We start from the raw sequence: 22068 nt of genomic DNA, 5'->3' as shown, positions 1-22068 counted from the left end.
TGACAGTGCACACAGAGCACACTTATTGATCACTCTAGGAGACTAGGAGAGGAAGTAGAGTTAGGTGACGGAGGAAAGAGACAAACACACACGGGCTCCAAGGAACTCATCTAAAGAATAACTTCTGAATTATTTTGGTCATATCTAATATTTTTAAAGGAATTCATGAAAATGAAAGTGTTAGTCACTTAGTCGCGTCTGACTCTTTGCGACCTCCATGAACTGTAGCCCGCCAGGCTCCTCTGTCCATGGAATTCTCTAGGCAAGAATACTGGAGTGGGCTGCCATGTCCTCTCCAGGAGATCTGGCTGGGTCTCCTGCACTGCAGGCAGATTCTTTGGCATCTCAGTCACCAGGGAAGCCCTGAGAAATTTATGGGAGGGGGGTAAATAATCCCTCACTCCAAAAAGCACCGCTAACCAAGGAAATGAAAGAGCAAGGCTATACCTCTCAGCAAGTAATTACCAAAGCTACTGTAACTGTTCTGAATCAAGAACAAAGAAAAAGGAAGAGTGCAAAATTACTTGAATGCATCTTGTGATACTGTGATTTATAATAAGAAATATGTATTTGTTCTTTGTCCCCATTTCTGGCACAGAACTTCTAACACCCTTGGTATTTCCTAAGTGATGAGAACCACAAAGGTGTCTTTGGTTGTGTTAACAAAGTGACTTTTGGACCTTACCTAGGATGGGGGCCAGTTATCCCCATGTGATTAGAGGGTTGGAACTTCGAATCTCACCCCTCAACCTTCCTTTCAGGGAGAGGAGAAGGACTGGAAATTGATTTCAATCACCAATGGCTAAGTATAGGAGTTCCAGATTCAATCCCTGGGTTGGGAAGATCCCCTAGAGGAGAGCATGGCAACCCACTCCTGCATTCTTGCCTGGAGGGCACAGAATTCCTGGCAAGTTACAGTCCATAGGGTCACAAAGATTCGGACATGACTGAAGTGACTTAGCATGCATGCACACACTGGTGGCTAATGATATAATCAAGAGTGACTGTGTACTGGGGGCTTCCCAGGTGGCACTAGTGGTAAAGTAGCTACCTGCCAATACAGGAGATGTAAGAGATGTGGGTTCAATCTCTGGGTTGTGAAGATCCCCTGGAGGAGGGCATGACAACAATATTCTTGCCTGAAGAATCCCATGGACAGACGAGCCTGGCGGGCTATGATCCATGGGGTCGCAAAGAGTCAGACACAACTGAAGCGACTTCATACGACTGTGTAATGAGCCCTCCATAAACACCCAAAAGGACAGGGTTTGGAGAGCCTCCAGGTTGGTGAGCATGTGGAAATTTGGAGAGAGTGGTTGATCAGAGAATACAGGGAAGCCTGCCCCCCATACCTTACCCTATGCATATTCTATCTGGATGTTCCTGGGTTGTATCTTTTTATAATAGACCAATAATCTAGTCATTTCAATGATTCTCTGAGTTTTGTCAGGCACTCTAGCAAATTAATCAAACCCAAGGAGAGGACTGTGGGGAGCTCCACCTAGAGCCAGCTGGTCAGAAGAATGAGGGACATCTGGGAAAACCAGAAGAGGAGCAGTCTTGTGGGACCAGGCTCTTAATCTGTGGAATCTGATGTTATTCCCCAGGAGTGTCAGAACTGACTGAGCTGGCTTGTAGGACACCCAACTGGTGTCGAAGAATTGGTAGTATGAGGGGAAAATATCTCCTCATTCCCACAGATGGGAATTGAGATGGGAATTGAGTTAAGGATCCCTTAGGTGGTGTCAGAGAAATGGGATTTGCTCGAACAGCCCTGGCTCATGGAAACATGGGGTTTGGGGAGAGAAAAGATTAATAACTAAAAGGGCAGGTGGATGGTGAATTTTTGATTCCTAGATGGAGAGGAGACAGGCAAAGAGTAAGATGAGAGTCAGCTCAACTTCTGGGGTTACTTTAAGGTTTCAGATGTACCAAGGCACCAAGCAGTGATTGGAAATATCTCCTATTCCCACTCGGGACACAGAAGACAGATAATGACCCTCTGTCCACCAGTCCTCTGCCTCCGGTATGGAACCCCTGTGCCTTTTCTTTATAAACTCAACACCTACTTCTCTAGGACCTTTAAGCCTCAAGAATGGCTTTTATTTTCTGACAAATCACTGTTAGGGGAAGCAGACAAGAGAAAGAAAATAAGCATATATTAGGAAACTTGTTAGTTTCTAAGAGCAGCCCTGTGCTTATGCCAGACTCAGTGCCCTACACCTTGTCTATCTCTAGCCCCTGTTCTGGAGGGTGCCAGTCACCTGGTAATCATAGTCATGACCCCAAGGTCAGGAGGGATTCCTAGATATTAAGTTAAGATACAATGTTCCCCCTTAACTCTATAAACTAGAGCAGATCAATGGACTCAGACATTCTAGAAATGTGTTAAATAACAAAGGCCAAGGCGGGGGTGGGGGGGAGGCTTCTGCTTGGCCCCAAGTTGTACCAATAGAGAAAGGGAAAAAACAATGCTATGTAGCCAACCATTATTATTGATCTCTAGCAACATTTCCTAAAATGGATGACAAATAACCATTCACATTCATGGGGATGTGAATAGACATAAAAGCAAGATTTCTGATTGCGTGAGGTTTGGAAATGCTAGGAAAAATTTAAATGAAAAGTGAAAGTGTTTGTTGCTCAGTTGTGTTGATTCTATGGAATTCCCCAGGCAAGAATACTAGAGTGGGTTGCCATTCCCTTCTCCAGGGCATCTTCTCAACCCAGGGATCAAACCCAGGTCTCCCACATTACAGGCAGATTTTTTACCTTCTAAGGCACCAGGGAAGACCCTAGGACAAATTTAAGAAGGGCTTAAGCCACTGCAGGGCTTCTCAGAGACTTTCCATTGTGAATCTACAGTAAAGGGAGAGGTTTTCCCAAATCTATTTACCAACATGCTGTTCCAGTGAACAAAGTCTGGAAAATTTTGGCTTGTCCTGTCACCCATTTTCCAGCACCCACCCCCTCCACTAGGCCACACTCCCTGCTTCTCCTCCCAGAACTCAGGGCAAAATCATGGATGGGGAAACCAGATTTATGTGAAAGGAAAAAAAAGCCAAAATGGGATGACAATCAGATAGCACCATTTTGGTGAAGCCAACCAAAAGTGGACAAAGGCAACTGGTCACCTCTCTAGTGCCTCTTGACTAGGAACTGCTTCCTCTCCTGCATTACTCTAGAGATACAACTCACATCGCCCTGTTTTCAATACAAAGAACAATTTTATAGTGGCTTGAGCACCAGGAAATGGTATCTGTTCCCATCAAAGCTTTCGACAGAGTTGCACATGTGAATGCAAAGCGCATTCCAGGAGGCTAGGTCCCTGCCAATTACCTTCTCATGGGAACTCTGCTGAGGAAGTTTATGAAATGTCTCCTTAAGAGACATCTCCCTTAAGTCAGTAGTGATTATTAACACCCCTGTTGCCAACTGACATTTTATTCCCATCACTTGCCCAGCAGAGATGATTGACAAGAATGGACACCTGTCGTACACAAAATTATATCTTGGGTGTCAGGTATGAAGAAGTATTGTCATGCTGGGACCAAAGCAGTGGTAATGTTACCTCAACTTCCCTTCTAGGTGCTGTTTTTTTCCTCCACAGAGCTCTGACTTTTGTTTTCCTTTAAATGCCTCAACTCAGGCATGTATAATAACTGCTAAAATACATGCTACTTAGACTGTCATAAAGACTCCATTTTTAGAGATGGGGAAAAGGGAGCCTGTGAATAGACCTGATGTAAACTATGGCATCTGCTTGTTGTCATCCTTTTCCTTCTGATTCTCTAGAGATGTTATTGTTATTCTTCAGCTTAAAAAAGAAAAGAACTTTCCTGGGTGCACAATTTAGGGGGACCTTGTTGTCTTTGGTGACAACTGCCTGACAGTACAGTTGGTGGTTTGAGTTCAGTATTGAATACTGGGGGTACCAGGCCTTCATCCACTGTTGAGAGCAGTTGGGAAGGTACCCTCTGAGGGCATGGGACTTGGGAGAGAAACAGGGCGGAAGTAGCAAGAAGCTAACTGGGTGTCCTCTTGTCCTTGTGAGGTCCCGGCCCTCAACTCTGGATGCCTCCTGAACACACTTGGCTGTTCCACACTGTTATACAGGCCTTTCAAACACAATGTTCACAGATAAATTCCTTAGCTCTATGTCCCCACACCAAACCCATCTCCCTTTTAACTCCTCATCTCATTAAAGGATACTAGATAGCCTCCTAGGAGCCATCTTGGACTCTTCTGTCTCTCTCAAGCAACACATCCTGTCTCACACTCAAGTTTTGTCTACTTCCTAAATATCTCTTCAATCCATTCTCTGTATAGACACACACACACACACACACACAATACTGTCTTCTTTCAGGCCTACATCATCTCTCCCCCAAACTGCTACACATTTAATTGGTCTCCCTGCCTCCAGTCTTGTGTCCCCTCAAACAATTTCCCACCTGCTACACAGAAGTCTCTAAGTGCCAGTCTTATCTCGTCACCCTCTGGTCTCTTGCCCACCTGGTATCAGTATCCTCTCCAGTGTAAAATTCACCTCTTTCCTATAATGCACAGGGCCCTGGAATCTGGATCCCACCTCTCCAGCCTTTCATTCCTCTCCTCCATAGCCAACATCTTGCTCTTCCCAACTTCAGGATAGCATCTTGGTCCTACAGTCCTTTGTACTTCACACACCATCCTCTTTGCCTGGAATGTCCATCCCTGCCTGGCCAGCCTGGACAACTCTCCTTGCCCCTTCAAGTGTCTGTCAAAGCCTGACCTGCTCTTTTAAGCCTGTTCTTACCCATTTCGACCCCACTCTCAGTTACAGGCTCCTTCTGTGTTTCCCATGGCATTCTAAGGACATCTCCGTTTTAAAAGGTAACATAATAATAAAGGTAATAGTAATAATTTTTCCAGTGGTCATGTATGGATGTGAGAGTTGGACTATAAAGAAAGCTGAGTGTCGAAGACTTGATGCTTTTGAACTGTGGTGTTGGAGAAGACTCTTGAGAGTCCCTTGGACTGCAAGGAGATCCAACCAGTCCATTTTACAGGAGATCAGTCCTGGCTGTTCATTGGAAGGACTGATGTTGAAGCTGAAACTCCAATACTTTGGCCACCTGATGCGAAGAGTTGACTCATTTGAAAAGACCCTGATGCTGGGAAAGATTGAGGGCAGGAGGAGAAGGGGACAACAGAGGATGAGATGGTTGAATGTCATCACCAACTTGATGGACATGGGTTTGGATGGACTCCGGGAGTTGGTGATGGACAGGGAGGCCTGGCGTGCGGCAGTTCACAGGATTGCAAAGAGTCAGACATGACTGAGCAACTGAACTGAACTGAATAATAATAATGTAATAAATACTATATTTTAGTTGTTTGTTGCCTCTCTCACCCACCAGACTGAGACTCCCACTTTACAGGTCTTTCTCCTACCACAGAGGGGCCTAAGACATAAAGAAGTTCAACATGCCCATTGAACAACTGAGTGAAAGAATGAATTCTAGTAGCAACCCTATCTTTAATTCTAGAAGATTCTGTCCTCTCTCGCATGGCTGAAGTATCTGACCAGTTCTGTCACTCTGCTGATCCACTTTGAACTTGCTGTCAGCGACAACCCTTGGCCTTTCTCCTCCCTTCTCATCCTGTATGTGGGCACTTGGCCAGAGATCTAACCTCTACATTGATCCCTATTAAACTTCATCTTGTTAGTTCCAGCCCCTTGATCCCTATTAAAATTCATCATGTTAGTTCCAGCCCCTTGCTCCAAACCATTATAATCTTTCTGAACCTTATTTCTGTCATCCAATTAGGTATTCTTCCCAATCTTGTATCTTCTGAAGATCTAAGAAGCTTGCCATCTATTCTCATACAAAGCATTGATAAAACTGTCATTCAGGCTTGTATTTGCTGGGTAGAATATTGGGTGGCTCTTAAAATTACATTTATGAAATGTGTGGTTTTTAAAGACATAAAAATTATGTCCAATATGACAACTAACATAGTTGTAACTAGATGTGAAAATAAATGATAATCTATGAAGACAATAAAGAAACATGAAACAACAAGGTTATTTTTAGGTGGAAGGTTGATAATAGTCTTAAAAATAGCATATTTTCTGAATGCTGGGTCCAGGTACTATTACAAAATGAGCTTGATATGAATTAATTCATTTAATCCTCACAATCCTCATAGTGCTATGAGGTAGGTACTACTATTATTATCCATTTTACAGATCAAGAAATTAGGCTACAAGGAAGTTAATCAGACTGTGCCCAGTCATACAGGTCATAGTGGTGGAATCAGAACTTTAATCCAGGCATATAAGTTCCAGGTTGTGCTTTTATCCAAGGGTGTGGGTGTAAGACTGAATTTGTAAAGTTATGTAAAATTAGTTGTATAAAGTTGCAATAATCATGGATACATGTAAAGCTAAAGAGGCCAGAGCCATGACCTAGCAGGTCACTTAGGACCTCCTTGTAGATCATCATCATTCATCTGTAGCTGTTCCTACTTAATCAGTGGTCATTTCTTTACCCAAATTCAGCCCATATATTCCCTTCTTATTTATCTGGATACAAACTCAGTCCCCATCAAAGGCTCTTTTTGTTGTTGTTGTTGTTCCGAGAAGGTTTTAAAGGTCTTTATTGAGTATCAACTTTTTCTCCTAAATTCAATTCATAACCTTTCTACTGTTATCACAAGATGGCACACCACTCATTCATACTTTCCTTACTTATGTGCTTCTATAATCTTTTATAGATTTACCTAACATTTATTCAGCAACTCCTACCTGCCAGGCAATGAGGATACTGAGTAAATGGCATCCTTATCATCCAGAAACACATAGTCTAACAGAGAACACAAACAATTAGAATAGCTGCATTTTTAATGCTTTCGCTATGCCAAGCACTGTGCCAAGTGCATTACATGCAGAACCTTACATGATAGAAAATGGTGGTTGAGTGTTTTGACTCCAGAGTCAAAAGAGCTGGGTACAAATACTACCTCTGCCACTTTCTGCCTGTGTGACCACTTTGTGCCTCAATTTCTTATCTGAAAAAAAAAAGAATAGTAGCTACTTCATAGAGTTATTTTGAGAATCAAATATTGCAATGCATGAGAAGCCTTTAGCACAGTGCCTGGCACACAAAGTACAATAAGTGTTAGCAGTTAGTACTTATCCTACCAATGGCCATTTTATAGATGAGGAAACTTGAAATTTAAAGAAGCCATGTGACTTTATCAAATTTTATAGTTAATAAGTTTGTCATGTGACTTTACCAAATTTTATAGTTAATATGTTTGTTTAGTGGCTAAGTTGTGTCCAATTCTTTTGCAGCCCCCATGGACTGTAGCCCATCAGGCTCCGCTGTCCGTGGGAGTTTCCAGGCAAGAATACTGGAGGGGGTTGCCATTTCCTTCTTCAGGGAATCTTCCCAACCTAGGGATTGAAGCCCACATGTTCTGTATGGATAGGTGGATTCTTTACCACTGAGTCACCAGGGAAGCCCAATTAATATGTACAGAAGTTTAAAGTTTGCTCTTAGCCACTCCCCTCTCCTGTCTCTACAGTGTGATATGTGCGTCTATGTAGTAAGGCTAGGCTGCTATGGGAGAACAAAAGAGGAGCATCTAACCCTACCTTGTAGGAAAGGAATCAGGGGAGGCCTCTAGAAGAGCTGGGGCTTTAGCTGAGGCTGGCAGGTCAAACAAGAGTTGGGTAGAGAAGAAGACAGAAAGAAAGTGGAGGCTACAGGTTGGGAGCATGGTGGGAGCATTATAACCAGAGTCAGAAACTTGTCAAAGGCAGGTTGAAATAAGAAATTGCCAAGTCCAGTGAACTGCAAAATGGGTAGGGATGACCAAGAGATGACTATGCCTTTGCTCCCTGTGGGTTATCAGCACAACTTTGCACTGCTTTTTCCCAAGGAGCCTTTCTTTTCCAATACATCCTCCACTTCTTCACTGGTCAGAGTGAAATGCAGAGGGGTCAATCCTTACACTTCTTCTGCCTTTAGAAAGGTGAACTCATCTCAAAGATGAGACTTTCAGCAACTGTCATGAGGACCATAGTTCTTATCTCTATTCTACCAAGTCTCTCTTTGCTTCATGATCTAGTAATATTTATGGATGGCTCCCAAAATGCACAAAACCCCTCTTAACTAGCTGGTAGGGATTTGTCTTGCAAGCAGGTAATATCAAGTCTTCTTGAATCTCTGTATCTTCACTTTGTGCCCCTTGTTGAGTCAGCAAGTTCTGTATACTTGTTGACTCTCTGCTAAATGAAAATGGACTCACTGTTTTCTCTGTTAATATCAAAATAGTATTCCTTTGGCATTTAGGATTCTGGGGTTTGGTCAACAAGTCATTCCATCCCTGTGATGATTGTGTTATGGACCTGACCACCATGTAATGGTCCCCTAGGTCATGAATTCAATTGAGTCTAGAAGCCATGGAGCTTCCTACAGATCTCTCACCACAATGTTCTTTTCTACCCTAAATGTCAATCACGCATTTTACCTGGGCATGCATTTCAATAAGACATATTCTCCTAATGGCCAGATTGTATCATGACATTTTGTGCCCCATGTCAAGGGCACTTTCACTCACCACCACCAAAACCTGAGGAACAATCTTGTCCCCTTTCCTTATCTGTTATACAGTCATACCTCTAGGGTCTCCCTGACTAGAATATCACCACAATTTAGGACAGATTTTAAATGCCTGGACTTTCACTTTTAGGAATCTTTGTATCAGTCATTGGAATGGCTAGTAGTAAACTTTCCACTTAAGCATTAACCATCACAATTTTAATTGTTATGGGGCCAGGGGTGGAGGAGAGTAACATCATCCTTTCTGGAGAAGCAACCAATGAACTAAGACTTTGCCAGCATATTGATGACATATTTGCCCTGGCTTGTGGTCTTGTTGTCAGATATGCAATCAACAAATACTTTGTGAATGCTTTCTATATTCAAGAACACTCAACTTCCAGAGATTCTGGTTCTTCAGTGTCATTTCTGTTTGATGCAGCTGTTCCTGTTTTTCTAAGCCCTATATTCCCCAGCTTTTGTTATCCAGCTGCTGGGCTAGCTTCTTATGCCATTGCTGGCCTCCTGCCTGCCCTGACTTCTAATGGACACTGCTAGGTCCTAGATAGGCCTTCATAGCAGAACCAGATTCCTGCACTCCACATCTTTTTCATTTTTGACACTCTTTCTGGCTATATGACACATTGTATTGCCTGGCCCTGACTTGTAGAGTCTCCTGAAAATACAGATCCTGTAATAGGTCTGACTTGCCATATTCTAGTTCTTGTTCTCTGGCCCCTGAAGTCCAGACTCTCATCTTACTGTTGATTTTCAAATGTTTCTCCATCTGGCACTTACTTTCATCAAACAAAAGAAAGATTTCTTCCTTCTTGGCTAGCTCTCAAGTAATATGATGCTGAAAGGATAGTGGGAGCTATCCACTATGATTAGAAAAGAGCCATTTAACAGATGACAAAGGGCCACATGCATGTCCCAAAGGAGGTCACCTGAGAATCAGGCCAGTGCAGAGCACAAGCTTCATCAAAATGAACTAACCCTCGCTGTGTAACCCTCGCCTACTGAACATGCAATTATCAACAGGTTTGGAGTCTTCTAAACCTTAATCTAGTTATAACAGTAATTGTATTATTAATATGTCTTCAATCATGTGTTCAACAAATATAGTGCTGCTCAGTAGCTTGAGTCGTGTTTGACTCTTTGCAATCCCATGGACTGTAGCTTGCCAGGCTCCTCTGTCCATGGGATTTTCTAAGCAAGAATACTGGAGTGGGTTGCCATGCCCTACTCTAGGGGATCTTCTCGACCCAGGGATTAAACCCACATCTTTTACATCCCCTGTGTTGGCAGGCAGGTTCCTTAGCAATAGCGCCACGTGGGAAGCCTATATTATGTCAGGTACATAGTAGCTATATGCCTGTCTCTTTTCTCATAGAGCTTACTTTCTAGTGGAGATGAATAGAAAATCAACATAGAAACAGAATTTACTTAATAACATAATTTTAGAGAGTTTTAAATGCTACCAAAAACCTGAAGCAAGACAACAGAATAGAGAGTAACTGGTGGGCCTACTTTAGGTAGAGTGACACGGGGAGTCTGTCTAAGGAAGTGACGATTGAGCTGAGACCTCAGTGATGACAAGGAGACAGCCAGAGATGGGGGGAAGAGCACTCCCAGACAGAGGAAATCTTGAAGACATTGACCATGTATAACCCCCAAATGAACCCAAGAACCTGTCTCTAAGCTGCTCAAAATACACTGGGCTATAAAAACAACACATTTTGAGCCTTTCAAGAATTGAAAAGTTACATTCATCCTCAAAGTTGTATTTCTTGACTTCTCTGCCTCTTTTGTGTGCTGGAGAAATGATTGGTTAGTGCCCGCCTGGGAGGTGGCTACTTTGTATTGCTATATGCACAAATTTCTGAACATGATGCAAAAGAAAACCTGGGCTCCCAAAACATATCCTTGCAAAAGTTACATATTAGTATTTAGATGTGGAGACTATGAGAAGAAACAGTAATTTATGAAGCTATCCAATATAGAATAATGCATTGGTTTGGGGAGGTCAGAAGTACCTGGATTTGAATTCTGGCTCAGCACTTATAGCTTGGTCAAATTATTCAATCTCTGAACCTCTCTTTCCTCAGCAGTAATAATATCAGTCTTATAGGAATCATAATGTTAATATATGTAAAATGTCTAGTATGCTTTTATGGTTCTTCCCTGGTGGATCAGATGGTAAAGAATCTGCCTACAATGCAGGAGACCCCAGTTTGATCCCTGAGTCAAGAAGATCCCCTGGAGAATGGAATGGCTACACATTCCAGTATTCTTGCCTAAAGAATTCCATGAACAGAGGAGCCTGGTAGGGTACAGTCCATGGGGTTGCAAAGAGTCAGATACAACTGAGCGACTAACAAAACAGAAATGCTTTTATAGTAAATTCTCAATAATTGTTAGCTAATATATCATTAAAAACAATTCATATAAATTTTCATTCAAGAATCCTTAAGCTACTCTACTGAGCTTAGCACATTCTGGGCCCTGTGGGAACCACAAAAGAAGTGTCAGAAATGGTTTAAGTTGCTCATGTTCACTTAGCTGGCAAGTGTCAGAGCTGTTTTTAACCCAGGGAAGTGTAACCCAAGTACCATATTGTTAGCCATTGCACTCCTGCCTCTGTGTATTTAGAAAGGTGGTAAGTCACATGGTCTGAATATAAAGGAGAAAGTTTGGTGGAGGAAGTAGTGCTTGAAATAAGTCTTGGAAAATTAAAGGTTCTGTGTAGATTGAGAAGAAGGAGATAACATTCCAGGTGGAAGGGCAAGGCATAAGACATACGAGTGGGAACAAACAGACTTGGGTGGATTGTGCTGGAGAAGAGACTAAAATATGTGAGACCATCAGTCTACCTGCTGGGATGCAACCACCTCCTTATTAATTAATTAATTAAGCACATTTTTGCTTTTCTCTTGCTCCTCCTCGAGAACTAATCTTCTCTTTGATCTCTTTTAGGCTCTTTGAAACCCTTCAGTCCCTCTTCTGGTCTGTATTTGGCCTTTTAAATCTCTATGTCACCAATGTGAAAGCCAGACATGAGTTCACAGAGTTTGTGGGAGCAACCATGTTTGGGACATACAATGTCATCTCCCTGGTAGTGCTGCTGAACATGCTGATCGCCATGATGAACAACTCCTACCAGCTTATTGCTGTAAGTCACTTTGCTCTACAAGGCAACAGGTAGGGGGGTGGGTACCTTGGTTTCAGGAGTGGTCACAGTGGGCTGGAGCCCATTGGAAACTCAAGGAAACAGTCCACCTGCCTTAGTTATTTTACACTAGCTTTTCTAGCTATTAGATTGAATTATTTCTTTCTAAGGCAACTCAGTTTGGACTGTTAGTCCTTTGAATCTTAGTAATCTAGAAGATGTTCTAGTGAATAAGAGTTTCTGGTTACCTGTTAAAATTATGTTTAAATCTTTGAATCCATTTTCTTGCCTTGGTAAGAAGAGCTCAGGAGGTATGAGCAGTTTGGCTACAACATGTCCCCTCACTAATCTCTAGGGTTGATTGAACTGATCCATCTTCATTGTAGACATCTTTCTCCCAAAACTGAGCAGCCTATTTATTGCCAAAGACAACTTTCTCAGAGGGTGGTATTTTTGTTTTTTAATCAAAAATATATGAGTGACTACAGTCTGCTGTAAGATACTCTAAAATAGAGTTCTATGGCTGAACCTTTTTTTGACCATCATATTATCATTTGGATCAGTAGTGTTTATTACTCTAAACTATAAATGGTGAAGGTATAGGATATGGGATCAGTGCAAGCCCTGTCTTGGTTTTTGATGTCAAAATAAATATCTAACCTTAGCTTATTTTCTTATGATTTCTAAAAATGCAAGTGTTAGCAAAGAAATTCTGGCTACTTGAGGTCCTGTTTAATTAGATATCAGTGAATTTGGATGTTTAGTTGTATACATAAATACCACATTTTCTTTATTCATCCACATATCAATGGATGATAAAGAATATACCTGCCAGTACAGGAGATGTGGGTTTGATCCCCATGGTCAGGAAGGCCCCCTGGAGAAGGAAATGGCAACCCGCTCCAGTATTCTTGCCTGGGAAATCCCATGGACAGAGGAGCTTGGTGGGCTACAGTCCATGGGGTCGCAAAAGAGTCAGATATGACTTAGCAACTAAACAACAACAACATCAATGGACACTTAGGTTGTTTCCATATCTTGGCTATAGTGAATAATGTTGCAGTGAACATGGAGGTGCAAATATCCCTTCAAGATAGTTATTTCATTTCCTTCAGATATATACAAAGAAGTGCAATTTCAAGATCATATGGTACTTTTACTTCTAACTTTTTGAGGGAATGCCATGCTGTTTTCCATAGTGGCTATAACAATTTACATTCCCATCAACTGAACACCAGGTTTCCCTTTTCTCCATTCCCTCGCCACTACTTGTTATTTTTATTTCTATAATAGCCATCCTAACTGGTATGAGGTGATATCTCACTGTTGGTCTTGATTTATATTTCCCTGATGAAGAATGATGTTGAGCAACTTTTTATGTACCTGTTGGCCATTTGCATGTCTGACTCAATGGTCTTTAATATCCCTGCCAGCTTTGATATTCTATGAGTCTGAGTGTCTATAGATGAACAGCTCTCAAGGTCCTTTCTAGCTTGAAATTTTCTCCATCTGTTGCTTTTGAAATGAAATATAGTTTGCTTTCTCTCTCTCTCCCCTCCAAACCCAACTAGACCAACAACTCTGAAACACTCTGTGCTCACTCCTAACCTGTCTCTATAAGGGAGAAACACATATAGAATCTCAAGGGTTCATTTTTCCACCACTATGCCTATTATCCAAACCCCCTACCCCTACCAAAGATGGCAATATTTGTGCTGAGGCATTTGTCATTTTCTCCCTGGGCGTCTTGCAGCTGATTGCTCCTAATGGCAGAGAAAAGAGAGAGATTTTCTTAACACCTAATGCAGGGCTGTGACGTTTTCCACTGAGTTTGGTGACATTTTGCTAGGACGGGTAGAAATCTTCAACTTCAGCTCTCTTGTCAGCACCTGCTGGTAGTAAGCTGTGTTTCAATGCCGCCTACTGCTGCACCTGGAGAAAACGCCTCAGCTTGAGAGAAAGCTGGGGGTGGGCCTTGCAGGGAGATGTCCTTAATAGGGTCTATACCATCTCACACATCTAAAGTCATAGTCAACCATCCTGAACACTACCTGCTGCTTTGAGATCCTCTGTAAATGTGTCTTTACCATTTGGAACTGGCTCCAATGGGATCTGATTCCAAAGATATCTGGTTCTGTTTACATGGTAAAGACCAACAAGTAGATTTGATTCCACTTGCCTCATCTCTACGTCAGCAGTGAATGCAGTCTTTAGAAAGGCCTAGACACGGGGGAAAGGTTTACAAGAAAGGAAGCCACTGAAGACAAATCTCTCCTACTTCAAAAGGTGGCACAGGGCTTTCCTGGTTGTCCAGCGGTTAAGAATCCACCTACCAATACAGGGGACATGGGTTCAATCCCTGGTTTGGGAAGATCCCACATGCCGCGAGGCAACTAAGCCCATGCACCACAACTACTGAGCTTATGCCCTAGAGCTAGTGCGTCACAACTACTGAAGCCCACGCAGCCTAGAGCCTGTGTCTACAAGAGAAGCCACCGCAATAAGTCCGTATCCTGCAATGAAGAGTAGCCCCCACTTGCCACAACTAGAGAAAGAAGCCTGCTTGCAGCAATGAAGACTCAGCACAGCCAAAAAAAACAAGGAAGCATAGGCTGACTTAGTCTAATTAGACACTCAGTTGTTGACACAGATTCACTGTGAATCTGTGACGTATGAGCACCACAGCACACCACAGCTGTGCTCTGTGGTCTCAGCAAGTGAAGCTGGCCATGTTGTATGTTATTATTATTAGTGTTGTTTGCAATCAGCAGTGATTTACTTTCCTCCATTTATTCTTATCTCTCCTCGAGCTGCTCATTTTCCTCTGTGACACTTCCTTCAACACACCCACCTTGTCACTGCTGTGCCTGATGTGTATGCTCACGATTCCATCAAGTGAAGCTGTCCTTGATAACTTTTTCATCAAATTCACCCATATACAAATATTCGGTGGGAGAAACAGACCAGTCGCACCAAAGTCATTTAACTTAGGCCCTCTTCCTACCCCAACTCACCCACAGGGGTCATGTCTGTTGCCTGAGATGGGTCCTCACAAAACATGAGGCTCATGATGAGCTGTGATCAAGCTTCGCTTGGCAAGTTAATAAGAAGCCTGGGTTTCTTTGGCTGCTGTGAAGTGTGCAGGCTAATGATGAGAGCAAGTCCACGGCACTTGCCTCACTGAGCCACATCTGCTGGGGAGAGGCCATACACATGGGATTGGTTATCTGCCTTGGAGTGGCAGTGCTTGGAGGCTCAAATGATGGATGAACTCTCCCACTGCATAAGACAGCCATGCAAATGGAGACATTCATCAGAAAAAAACAAACAGAAAAACAAATGTGGTGGCACAGAAACAGCAGGCAAGGCTGGAAGGGGCCACTGCACACCATGGAAGTATGCAGGAAGGCAGGCGGTGTCCCCACCTTCCCCTAATCATCCGAGACCAACTTCAGACTCTCTGAGCTCAGAAAAGAAGACAGCACTTCACACATTATGGAGCAGATAAACAACTGCTAGGCACGGATATGCTATCCCCACTTGTTAAAATATTAAAGAATTTTCATACCAGTTGGTAAATAGCTCCAGCTCCAGCTATTGTCTCTGGGACGCCTCCAGGCCACTCCACAATCTTGCAAGTAAAGGGTAACACCTGGAGCAGCAGGTATTCTCCATGCCCCTGCTCCGGGGCTATTGTTGGCATATATTCTGATTGGTTAGTTTCTCAAACAGCTGATTATTGTGGGGTGGGGGGGATCACAAGGCTAAAATGCTGCCTCAAGATTTCCCACCCTAATCATTAGGACCATGACTATGATGAGATGGCACACCTGTGATTACATTGCATTACATGGCAAAAGGGGTTTTGCAGATATAATTAAGGTTACCACACAGGAAGAGTATCCAGGTGGGCCTAATCTAATCTCATGAGTCTTTTAAAAGCAGAAGGAATGTCAGAGGTTTGAAGCACATGGAGGATTTGCTGTATCATTGCTGGCTTGAAGATGGAGGGAACCATGTAGTAAAAAATATGGGTGGTGTTTAGGAGACGAGTATGACCCCCACTTGACAGCCTGCATAGGAAAGGGGACCACAGTCCTCATACCACAAGGAAATAAATTCTGCCAACAATATAAATGAATTTGAGACAGATTCATCTCCAGAGTCTCCAGATAACAGCTGAGCTATGCTGACACCTTGATTTTAGCCTTGGGAAGGCCAATGTGACGGGAGTGAAGTACACAAAGGGGAGACACTTTGGAGATGAGGTCATGGAGGTGAAGGACAGATCAGGTAGGGCCTGATCAACCTTTGTGAAGACTTTGGATTCTTCTCTGAGTGAAATGGGGAGCTGTGGGAGGGTTTTAAACAGAGGAGGTACATGATGGGAGTTGGACCATAAAGAAGGCTGAGTGCTGAAGAACTGATACTTTTGAATTGTGGCGCTGGAGAAGATGCTTGAAACTCCCTTGGACTGCAAGGAGATCAAACCAATCAATCCTAAAGGAAATCAGTCCTGAAAATTCATTGGAAGGACTGATGCTGAGGCTCCAGTACTTTGGCCACCTGATGTGAAGAGCTGACTCATTGGAAAAGACCCTGATGCTGGGAAAGATTGAGGGCAGGAGGAGAAGTGGGCAACAGAGGATGAGATGGTTGGATGGCACCACCAACTCAATGAACATGAATTTGAGCAAGCTCTGAGAGAGAGTGAAGGACAAGGAAACCTGGTATCCTGCAGTCTATGGAGTCACAAAGAGTCAGACACAACTTAGTGACTGAACAACAACATTGTGATCTAACTGGCATTTTAATAAGATTGCTGTGGCTGATTGAGAAGAGATGGAATGGTACAGGGACAGAGACAAATTATGAGACCATTGCATTTACCACATAAGAGCTGTTGGTGGCTTAGACAAGGGTGGTCATGATGGACACAATGAGAAATGACACTTCATCAACATAACTGTGTACTCTAAGTATCCAAGAACTGTTAAGAAAACCACTGCCAGCCAAGTCACCTAAGGGATAGTATATCCTCTTCTCAGGTGAAGAAGCTGGGAATTCGAGTTGTAGAAATTTTGTAACATTGGAGTCAAATTTTTATAACTGTCTGTTCCCTTTGAAATGCCCTCAAGCAATCTAGATACAGTTTTTCTCCTTGCTGCTTAGACTTTTCCCTGTTGCTAAACCATTGTCTGGAATCTTATCAGAAATTGCTACATTTAATTAACAAGAAAACATTCAGAATGGCAGAGGACATTTTCACAGTACCCCACCACCACCCAAACCTATGAAAACCTGCTGATCATCCCATTTCAGTGAAGGCTACGTGCTATAAATGATATAAATATAAAGACACAGTAGATGCCTTTGCTGCTACTGTTGCTGCTGCTGCTGCTTTTGGGGAGCTTTAAATCCAGTGGGAAAAGTCTGACAAGTTAAATAACAACAGTGCTATTACCCTGAGCATGTAATAGTAGTGAATGCAGAGAGCATGGACTCAGGAGTAGTCAGCCTGCCTGATTTGAAACCTGGACTCTTGCCACTTAGTGTAGTTGGGGTAACTGAATCTCTTTCTGCCTCATTTGACTCCTCTGTAAAATGGGGGTGGATAATTAGGCTTTTCATCTGCTGCTTACCCTCAGATCCACTCCCTGTTCATTTCCTGCATTGGCCTGTATCAGGGAACTACATTTCCCATAGCCCTTTGCCATTTGCTTCTGTGTGGGATTGACCAAGCGGAAGGTAGGAAGAAGAGAGAAGCTAGGATATTTCTTCCACATGTCCAACCTTACTTTTTGTGGCACTTCCAGCAGCAGCTGTGTTTCCTACAGGGCTCACCTCTGGTAGCTCCAGTTACCACCAAGCATCCCCCTCTCCTTGGCACCAACTTCTGCAAGGCAGCCCCATCTTGGCTCTAGTTCCCACCAGATAGACCCAGTCTCTGAGCTCTGGCAACACCACTCACCATGTCTTCATGCTGTCCCTCTAACTCCAGGGATAAGAGGGGCTTCCTGTTGTTGCTAATCTTGAGTTGCCTCAGTGCCTCCTGTTTGGTTCTTGACTCTTCCATCCCCTGTGACTAATCTGTATTAAATCTCCTATGTTTGAAAGGCTTAAAGTGATTTCTGTTTTTCTGGCTACCTCCCAACCAGTACCTATTTGATTGGGTTGTCATGAGGCTGATTTAGGAAGTACACATTGAGTTGAGCATTGGAGGTCAAATCTGGAAAGACAGAATAGTGGGGACAACTTTTAGATCTCAATCCCTGGGGGCTTCCCTTGTGGCTCAGCTGGTAAAGAATCCACCTGCAATGCGGGAGACCTGGGTTCAATCCCTGGGTTGGGAAGGTCTCCTGGAGAAGGGAAAGGCTACCCACTCCAGTATTCTGGCCTGGAGAATTCCATGGACTCTATAGTCCATGGGGTTGCAAAGTGTCAAACACAACTGAGTGGCTTTCACTTCACACTGGCAGAGAAATAGCTGGCATGTGCTGTGTGTGCTAAGTCGCTTCAGTCGTGTCTGACCCTTTGCAACCCTGTGGACTGTAGCCCACCAGGCTCCTCTGTCCATGGGATTCTCCAGGCAAGAACACTGGAGCAGGTTGCGATGTCCTCCTCCAGGGGATCTTCCTGACCCAGGGATCGAACCCACATCTCTTACATCCCCTGCTTTGGCAGGCAGATGCTTTGCCACTAGCGCAACCTGGGAAGCCCAATAGCAGGCATACCAGCAAGGATTGGCTTGGTGTTGACTGGGGGGTGGGGGCAGTGCTGTAAAGAGTGTAGAAGCTTGCCTCACTCCTTTCTACCTCTCATCCTTATTCTCCATGAAAATATCTTCAAGTGAGAAGGAAGTCCTCCCTGTGCCAACAGGGACTACGTTCCCACAAGGAGGGGAAGCATGTCGACAGCTCATATCTCTAGAAGCTGGATGACAAAGTTTAGAGCCTGCCTTTAGAAAAATAATTTTTAAAGATGAGGTCTGCTTTTGTGGCTTCCCACATCCCCATGCTGAGTCCTCATGTTGCTGTCTACTTGGCTGAGCACAGCACCTGGGGTTAACTGCCTTACCTTACCTGGACAAGCCCATGACCTGGCCTCCACCTCTAGTCTCAAGCTGAAGTCTTTCTCATTTCCCTAAGGCTTGGAGAAATCAGAAATAAGAATACAGTGAATATCTGGCATAGACACAAGCCTTTGTTAAATCCCAGGCACTTTCTATCTAGTATCATACAGCACTTCCCTGGTGGCTCAGTGGTAAAGAACCCACCTGACGATGCAGGAGATGTGGGTTCAATCCCCGGATTGGGAAGATCCCATGAAGGAAATGGCAACCCATTCCAGTACTCTTGCCTGGGAAATTCCATGGGCAGAGGAGCCTGGGAGGCTATAGTCCATGGGGTAGCAAGTAAAGACTTTAGCAACTAAACAACAACAATCATTATAACTATTATCAGTAAAACTACTGGGAATTTGCCTGGTGGTTCAATGGTTGAGAATCTGCCTTGCAATGCAGGGGATGCAGGTTTGATCCCTGTCAGGAAACTAAGATCACACATTCCATGGGGCAACTAGGCCCACACACCACAACTAGAGAGAAGTGTGCTGCAACTAAGACTCTAGGCAGCCAAATAAATAAATATTTTAAAAAATAAATAAATAATAAAACTACCACTTATTGAGCACTTATAATGTGCCAACACTATACAAAGCACTTTTCATGTATATTTTCTCATTAAATCCCTACAACTACCTGAGGTAGGTACTATTATAGATTCAATTTTATAGGTGAGGAACTGAGGCACAGAGCTAAAGTGCCTGGCCCAAGGGCACACCTTTCATAAGAGCACCAGCAAGTCTGTCTGATCCAAAGTGATAATGACACCACACACCTCCTTTCCTGCATGAACCCAAGACCCCAGGCCCTGGTGCACACCCTCCACTCCACCCCACCCAATGTCAGACTCCCCCCAGCTTTGCCTCTTCACTTGGTTCACTGACTCACTGACTCTCCCTTGGGTTCTAACCAGAGGGATCTTCTAAGGAATCTGCTTTGGTTCCAGAGACTAAGTGACTTATTCTGTTTTCCTGAGGTCAGATCCCCTGACCACCAACTCCCCAACACACATGCACACACACACACACACACTTTCTGTTTCCTTTTTTTTTTGCCCACCAGACTTCAAATTTCTGGTTTCTTGTTAGTTCTGCCCCTAATATCCCCAGCCTCCCCAAACAATCACACAACCCACCTGAAATCATCACACCCACAGAGGATAAAAAGTTCAGAGCTGCTAAGCTTATTTGCATGACAAGAATTCCTCATTCAACTTACACATGCTGCCTTGGGATCTCTCAGCCCTTTTCCTTCTCAAACAGTTCTTGGATACTTTAAATTCTCTTGAAACTATATCCACAGCAGTAAATGGACTGACTATCCACCCTCCAGCTGCAGTTGGGTAGAGAGGAGCATTCTCTCGGCACACGCTGCTGCTGCTGCTGCTGCTAAGTCACTTCAGTTGTGTCCGACTCTGTGCGACCCCATAGATGGCAGCCCACCAGGCTCCCCCGTCCCTGGGATTCTCCAGGCAAGAACAGTGAAGTGGGTTGACATTTCCTTCTCCAATGCATGAAAGTAAAAAGTGAAAGTGAAGTCGTTCAGTCATGTCCCACTCTTTGCGACCCCATGGACTGCAGCCTACCAGGCTCCTCCGTCTATGGGATTTTCCAGGCAAGAGTACTGGAGTGGTATGCCATTGCCTTCTGTGGGAAAATGCAGGGAGCTGACTTTTCAAACTGCTAGCCCTGCCTGGGCTTGGCCCTCCCTCTGGTAGTCTAACACAGAAATGGATTTCTCTGTCATTCTGCATCCATGCCCATGCATGATTTTGTCTGAGAGCCCATATCTGCTGGGGATGAGAGTGCTTTGTTTCAAAACACTGAGCCTTCAATGTCACCTGCTGCCTGGTAATGATTTTGGTGACTGACAAAGATTCAAGTGGGAATGGGAAGTGGACAAATGAGAGAAGTGAGTTTCCTTACCCTGTGCTAAAGGTCACTCCAACAGGGCAGATGCCTGAGCTCCTTCTCTGCATCCCAGACTCGCTTGTACTAGATGTTCATCAGGAACATCAGTAGGTACCATGGAGACTCCATCTTGGGTAACTCAAACAGAAACATGATCAACTATGTGAGTGGTGGAAAGGGCCTAATGCCCAAAAAATACCTCTTCCCTTCTGCCAGCTGGTATCTTTTACTCTTTCATCCATTCACTTAACAATAAATATCTCCTGGATGGATAAATGAATGAATTTAACAAATGCTTATTGAGAGATACTATATACCCTATGCTGGGGATACAGTAGGTAACAGGAGCAAGAAAGATGTGGTCTCTGTTCTCATGGGGTTGATAGTCATAGAACTACAGTTTCAATTTCCACTATTTGCATTTTATTTCTTTACCTTAAGGCTGCACCTTTTTTGAGTCATGAATTGTTTCGATAATCTGATGAAGCAAAAATGCATGTGTGTGCATGCTAGGGTCACTTCAGTCATGACCAACTCTTTGCAATTCCATGGACTGTAGCCCACCAGGCTTCTCTGCCCATGGGATTATCCAGGTAAGAATACTGAAGTGAGTTGCCATGCCCTCCTCCAGGGGATCTTTCCAACTGAAGAATAGAACCTGCGTCTCTTATATCTCCTGCATTGGCAGGCAGGTTCTTTACCACTAGTGACACCTGGGAAGCCCGTGCATGCATACAGTTTAGCATAAAATCTCAGAGGATCCAGAGACATCCTCCCATTGTCCTGAAATCCTTCACTTTGGGACCTTGTCCCCACTTATAATGCAAATAGGTTTTTTTTTTTTTCCCAATTGATTTTATTTTTTTTTTATGCTTACAATGATTTATTTTTTTTTAATTTTTACTTTACAATTCTGTATTGGTTTTGGCATAGATTGACATTAATCCACCACAGGTGTACATGCATTCCCAAACATGAACCCCCCTCCCACCCCCCTCCCCACAACATCTCTCTGGGTCATCCCCGCGCATCAGCCCCAAGCGTGCCATATCCTGCATCAGACATAGACTGGCAATTCGATTCTTACATGATATTATACATGTTTCAATGCCATTCTCCCAAATCATCACACCCTCTCCCTCTCCCTCTGAGTCCAAAAGTCCGCTATACACATCTGTGTCTTTTTTGCTGTCCTGCATACAGGGTCATCATTGCCATCTTTCTAAATTCCATATATATGTGTTAGTATACTGTATTGGTGTTTTTCTTTCT

The 22068-nt window shown here is 43.5% G+C and overlaps 1 protein-coding gene across 1 annotated transcript in view; it reads left to right on the top strand.

Moving 5' to 3' along the window:
- The window catches only part of TRPC5 (transient receptor potential cation channel subfamily C member 5), a 190131-nt gene that overhangs the window by 138777 nt on the left and 29286 nt on the right, over nucleotides 1–22068 (top strand). Inside the window, exon 6 of the mRNA XM_040265106.1 lies at nucleotides 11571–11766. Within this exon, the coding sequence (XP_040121040.1) occupies nucleotides 11571–11766 (196 nt within the window). The remainder of the gene's footprint in view (nucleotides 1–11570; nucleotides 11767–22068) is intronic.

Source organism: Oryx dammah, unplaced genomic scaffold (assembly GCF_014754425.2).
Source record: "Oryx dammah isolate SB20612 unplaced genomic scaffold, SCBI_Odam_1.1 HiC_scaffold_23, whole genome shotgun sequence".
Taxonomy (NCBI): domain Eukaryota; kingdom Metazoa; phylum Chordata; class Mammalia; order Artiodactyla; family Bovidae; genus Oryx; species Oryx dammah.
The sequence above is the reverse complement of the archived record's forward strand: the minus strand, read 5'-3'. Positions and strand labels throughout refer to the sequence as shown.